Source organism: Pinus tabuliformis, chromosome 8, assembly GCF_031772625.1.
Source record: "Pinus tabuliformis cultivar Carrire ecotype Pingquan chromosome 8, CPIR1, whole genome shotgun sequence".
Lineage (NCBI taxonomy): Eukaryota > Viridiplantae > Streptophyta > Pinopsida > Pinales > Pinaceae > Pinus > Pinus tabuliformis.
In genome coordinates, this window is record NC_142294.1 from 1689877930 (window position 1) to 1689884809 (window position 6880).

The following is a 6880-nucleotide window of genomic DNA, read 5'->3' on the forward strand; positions in this document are numbered from 1 at the left end:
TTATAGAGGGCTTGGATCTCTAAGTAGAAATAAAGGTTCCTTAATTGTGTGGTGGCACAACTGCCTGAACCAATTAGCTAAATATCTTTGTGAATTTCAGGGTGTGTGAGAACATTCCTATTATTCTTTGTGGAAACAAGGTTGATGTGAAGAATAGGCAAGTGAAAGCTAAGCAAGTTACTTTTCATAGAAAGAAGAATCTTCAGTACTATGAGATATCTGCAAAAAGTAACTACAACTTTGAGAAGCCATTCCTATACTTGGCAGGGAAGCTCTCAAGGTGAGCCTTTAATCTAGTTTCTCATACTCCCTAATATGAATGTTATATTAAAAAAATTTGATTGATTCTATAATGGGTTATTTTTATAGGGATCCAAACCTTCATTTTGTGGAATCGCCTGCTCCTCCTGAGGTTCAACCCAGCAACAGTAAGTAGAATCCTATTTTCTTATTATTTTTGTTAACTTTTATTTAAATAATTTGTTCCATTTCTAAAAGATTGAAACTTTGGCTTACAATCTTTTATGTTGTCAGGTACGAGGCAGAACTTGTAGCAGCTGTGGCCCAACCCCTTCCAGATGATGATGATGATGCTTTTGAATAGGTTTGTTAAGATGCTTTTGCATATTTAGGGATTGGCATATTCAATTAGTTTTGTATCATTGGATTTTGATATTGAGTTCTGACATTTAATTCTGATTTGTATTTGGGGCTTAGAATAGCATTAACGCATCTCTCTATATGTGATTTGGGTTCTGTCCAAATGTTTTCATCTGTGGAGTTGGCTAAGCTATCTTAGTTCAACTCCATTACAGAGCTTATTTTATACCCTAAGATAATTTTTTCCGTTATATACTCTTGCACATTTTGCACAAGAACTTTTTGTACTCTTCAAATATTTCAAGAATGCTCAAGTGCCTTTAGTTGTGTACTGTTGGGGGAAATGCTAGTTGCGATGATTGTTGTTTGTAATATATTATGGCTTGTTAAAACTTTCTTTGAAAATTCTAGCTATGTCTGAGGATTTATTTTAACTTTGAAATTGTTTTACATAGTTGATAACTGTGGTTATCAAGCCTTCCTGGGTATTCTTCTTGGTATGTTGTCTGTGCAACACATAAAGGTATCGACATTTCATTAATTGGGCTCTCAATTGATTTCTGCATAAAGATTCACATTGTCTAAATCTAAAGTCGTTTCCATTCAACAATCTATAGATACTTCTTTAACTATAGTAAAACTGGGAGATGGAACACTTATCAAAGCTAAGGTAGCATCTTAAATCCAAACTTTTGACTCCCATTTGAAGTAGATATTAAAGCTTTATAAAATGGCACTTTGTTGAAAAGTTGACAGTAATTAAATATGCTGGCTGGACAGTGCATTTATATATGGGTGGCCATGTTAACCTCATGTCATATATCTCGCTACAATTTTTTTTTTTAATATATACATATACACAGCTATATAATTACCAACACATAGACATGCTTTATAAGGTTGACGGTCCTGTATCATGTGTACATAATTGTCAGCACATGAGTTATTCTCTATACCGTGCAATTCCTATTCTTATGTACGCTCACATAATGGCTCACTTTAAAACTTGCATGAAACAAGTCCTATAGTTGTACAACTACCCAACGGGTTGGACATAACTACAATGATTCCCACGCAGTTCTCCATGACTCGAACGTGTTAGCAATTGACACGATCTCCACCCGATGATTTGTGTAATCCCCCAAGGCTATGAAATTAGTGATGCTGTAGTTTTTGTGTTGTTTGATACACATTGATTTGGGTTAACATTAATTGAGCATTAACTTGTGTGTCCCACCATGGGTATGTGGTGTGGGTAGTCTCCAACTGTTGCCTCACGATCCTTCATGTATCGATGGGCTTGACAGTTTCGACTCTATGGCTTTGTTGCAGAGAACATGTGCGCGAGGTTTCGGAACCTAATCCCACCACCAGAATTTATTGACTAGGTAATTATTTGACAGTTTCATTTCCTAGGTCGTTGATTTACAATCGTTTCCATCATATACAGGATAAGTATTTACAATTCTTTAACCACAGTGTTTTGCTGACAGGCAGGTAACCCCACTCCTTCTTTCTAGGTTGCGGATGGCATTGGATGGAATGGTGAGAGGATAATCATCCTCGCTTCCACGAGTATGATGATATTCCACTTGCTTTTGTTTGTAGGAATGGGATTTGGACCTAGTTTGCTTTTGTTTCTAGGTATCCCTTTCTTTTAGGCCCGAGAAAAAGATTTGTGGCAAGTTCTATTTCAATGAAAGGAATAAAATGCGACAAAATATATTATGAAGCATATGTTCTCCGTAGTTAGACATCAAATTTATATGAATGTCCTAGCTCCCACACATGTTTATTATTCCCTATGCTAGTGTTCCAAGGCCTTGATTTATAGTATATTGAAAAAGGTTATGAGATATTTTACAATCTTAAGCCCAATGCATGTATTGTATCTTTTGGGTGAATTATGTTAGGGCATGTATAAATTGTCATGCATAGCTTCTCTTGAAATATTCTACACACAACCTTAAATAGCTAAGCTCGAAATATCGTCTATGTCAGTGTGATATGATCACATGATGTGTCACCATTGGCATACCCCCTAACAACACTCCATTATGAAAATTTTTAGCAACACTATACTCAATGCAACCCCTATTACAAATCTTATAAATTTGTTCTGAAGCCAGCTCATAAATTACTATGAATTGCATAGCCATTACCTTGCTTCATGTAATCTTATAAAATTTTAATATGCTATCAAAGAGGATATATTGAAATTCTAGGAAGATGCTATATTTTGTGGCATTTTGACTAGAGGTTTTAATAAATATATTCCCAAGCCATATGATGGATTAGTTAATGTTTACAAATTTCAAGTGTGTAACCCTCCGTGATTTTTTTGTCAAAGTGGCTTTGTGTTTATGACATTATTCTTTTAGGAACTCTGATTCCTAGTGAGGAGGAAATGTATTAGGTGAAGAATTTTGATTAAAATGTTGCTTTAGTATTGATAGATTTTGTCAGGAATTTTGATAGATTTTGAATAACTTTGTTTAACAATGCTAGGACACAATATACTTAATTGAGAAATTTTTATGGTGACCATATTTACTTTAAGGATAGACTTTATTGAATCTAAAATATAAGATTTAAGATTTGAAGAAATTTTATAAGAGTGATTAGTGTTTTGTTCTAAGATGTTTCTACACATTTGGAAAGTTAATGAAAAGTTATTGATAATGTTTATCTTCAAAGTTCAATCAAACAATGATGTCTTCTTATTCTAGCTTTTTGTTTGAGGAACCAATTGTGCCACTTATCATTGACTTCTTAAATGATATTTTCATGAACAAGGATTATGATGCAAATATCATCATGGTCAAACAATAAATAGAATGGAGAATTTCATAAGTGGGGAGAAATTTAAAACTATTATCCATTGCATTGTGAATTAAGGTGATATGAGATTACTTTGTTATGAAATATTTGATTTAAATCATTTAATTATAAAGGTTCCAAAAGAGGAAAACAAATTGGAAAAAAAAAAATCAAAGAGGAAAATGGGGTACTGATTTTGATTGAGTTTCTCCTTATAATTTTTATATAATTGTTATTGAAAGTTTTTGATTGGTTGTTTGTGTCCATAAATGTCTTAGTGGTGTATGCCACTTTTCATTTGGTTTTCAAGAAAGCTTAATCTTCTTTTCGTATCCTATTTTGCAGGATGTCTTTAATGCCCTTTTCCCATTGAGGTTATTCCAGTTCTTATTTTTTTTAGTTGCAACATGATTTGGTTAAGAATGAGTTTCATTAATTTCTAAATAAATTACACGTTCATGTATGATAATAAACATACCAATGATATTTGGATCTCTTGTCTTTTGGTTTTGAACTTTTGATATGTTTTGATGAGGGCTCATTTTTAATAATTTATGATAATTTTGAAATACATACTGAAGATTACAAGGTTAATATTGCAATAAAGTCTCATGTAAGAGACTACTCTATTAGGATGTTTTTGTCTTCAATTTGGATGCTTTATTTGTTGTCAAGAGTGGGCTTCATTGATTTATTGAAAGTGGATGCTTAAGTGTATGAAATCCTTATTACTAGTGTCTTGTATTTAGAAAATAAAAACTTCCATGTGTAAGAGGTTTACAGTGCATTCTGATAGATAGCTACAAGAAGCATTCTGATAGCTGCATGAAGTGCACTTTTTGGGGAGTTTTTTTGGTTATTCTAATCACAATTATTTTCTATGGGTTAGGATGAATGCTTTTATATGTATTTTTGTAAAGCCCTTCATTTTATGTCTTTGTTTAGCTTCAAGCTCTGGTGGATGACACAGAGGATGGGCTCCTATTGGAGATGTCTCATTTGAGACTCAATTTTTCCTAGTTGGTGATAGTGAAGGTTCACCTCTGAGAACTGGTGTGGGCAATGACACTTAAGAGCCAAAAATCTATATTGTTTTCTTGTTATTGCAGAAGGATCTTTTTAAGAAGTTTTGCAAGGAAATGAAAATAATGAGTTTGAAATCTATCTAGAAAGCAGTAAGAATTGCAGGTATTATGAATTTATAAGCTACATTCTTTGTTTAGGAATTAGTCGATATATTTAAACTATAATTTATATACTACTTACCTCCATAAGCTACATTCTTTGTTTAGGAATTAGTCGATATATTTAAACTATCATTTGTATACTACTTACCTCCATAGTTGATTTGGCATGCCACTTTGTTATGAATTTATATTAAATTTGTTTTAAATTTTCAACGAATTAAAAACAAATTCATATTCGATTTCTATAAACAATTTAATAAATGGTGGCGAAGGTACCGGTAATTGGATAGCGATGGGAAGACGATGGACGTAATGGAGTTTGTTTCAACAGATTATATGATAGATAGTTTACGCTCAGCAGAAGGTCCTGCCCAAAGAACCATGATTTGACGCTACAGAACAATCATTCATGCAATAACCTCGTTTTTGTCAGATAATTTTATTATGCTTATGGTACTTAAAAGAGAAATAGATTCAATAGTTGAACATAATTAAATTCTATTTTACAGTAAAACTTAAAAAGAAATAGATTTAATAGTTAATTATTAAACCCACTTTTAAAAATGTATACACAATTTTTGAACAAACAAAAACAGTTCAAGAAAAAACCATTTCCTGTATTGACAACTCTAAATCTCCAGGGTTGCTGCAGATAGGATCGTGCCCTCAAAGCGCTCCCCACCATAACCGTGAAGTTCCATCAACTGCCTGGTTGACATATTGAATAGATAAGATATATGTTTGTTGGGACGCGGTTGTCGTTCTCCCACTCCGCTTACAAAAAATTGGTCACGCCACTGTGTACCGCACGTAAAGAAGAAGCCAATATCGTGGGGAATGGGAAGAGTAGATACAACACTCCAAGTGTCCTTCCCCACATCATACTTCTCCACCTGTTCGTGTTCGGTGAACACGTACAACTCCCCCCACCGGAAGAAGAAGAAATGACACAACTTCTCCACAGTTCTCCCCTGAAATGTGCCCTTCTCCACGTTCCCTCACAAGGATCGAAAACTTCTGCACTTTCCTCTTCGTCGTCTAACACCATGAACTTACCTTCCACCAACCCACCACGGCTTCCCTGCCCGTGCGCTTCGATCATAGGACGCAATATTTCCCACTTGTCATTCTCCACGTCATATGCTTCTGCAGAGGCAAGAGGGTTGTCACGCTCGTCGATCCCGCCAGCCACGTAGACAAGTCCGGTGGAAAAAGAGACAGAGCACGCAAAGAATGCTCGAGGTGTGGGCATGTCAGCTCCACGACGCCATCTCGCAGACTCAAAGTCGTAAATATAAACACTCTTCATCGAAGTTGCTGATCTGGACGGCTGGAATCCGCCTATGAGAAGTAGCTTGCGATTCACAGCAACGCAGTGACAGCATATTGGTATTTCAGTATTAGGGGGATCATCGATTGGAGGTAGCCTTTCCCAGGTGCCCTTCACAGGGTCGTATACCGTTACTACAAGTAGGACCGGACTCCTGATTTCTCTTTGAACCAGGCAAATAAGCTGCTCGCTCGTCCCAAATTTCTTCCTGTCACCATAGAAAGTAGGGCTACTGAGTATAGCCTCCCAGCTTTTGCACACAGCTTTCAGAGTATCGTGTGATTTGTAAGGCATTTTCAGCAAACACTTTCGAACAACATCCTCCGGAATAACCTCCATTAGGACACTTTAAACACACTAATCTGCTAATAGATCAAGTTTACCCAGAGTTTTACCACATATAAAGAAATAAACAAGAAAGTAAACCACGGTAACTAAAAACGGAAAAGTGCAGTTAAATATACAGTGGAGATGTGGAAAAACGTTAAATATATAGTGGAGATGTGGAAAACCTAATTTCAAGCCGACAAGAAATGGAGTTCGTTATATCCATTCATAAACTACATTAAATGTTTTATTAGTAATATGAAAAATATATAAATTTTTAATTCACAAGAGAAGGAAACATTTAATATTAGTCAATACTTTTAAATAGCAATGTTTTATGTAACAACCATTATGGCAAGATTTCCCTTGGGGAATTAATTTTATATATATATATATATATAAAAAGTTATTTATTTATATTGTGAAAAAATATATAATTTTTTAATTCATAATATAATGAATTATTTAATATAAATTTGACATGTCAATATTTTTACATGTTAATGCTTTAGGTAAAAGATCATGACCTCCACACGAGTTTTTATGGAGAAAAATTATATACATATGTGGGGCATGAAATGGGTTTAGTTGGTTTTGCTATTTAAAGTTTTTAAAT

At 34.4% G+C, this 6880-nt stretch overlaps 1 protein-coding gene across 1 annotated transcript; it reads right to left on the minus strand.

Annotated features, from left to right (window-relative positions):
- Positions 1–5382: 5382 nt before the first annotated feature.
- On the minus strand, positions 5383–6276 carry LOC149242741 (F-box/kelch-repeat protein At2g44130-like). The gene has a single exon (XM_089370984.1). The coding sequence runs from the start codon at positions 6274–6276 to the stop codon at positions 5383–5385; it is 894 nt and encodes a 297-aa protein (XP_089227110.1).
- Positions 6277–6880: the final 604 nt, after the last annotated feature.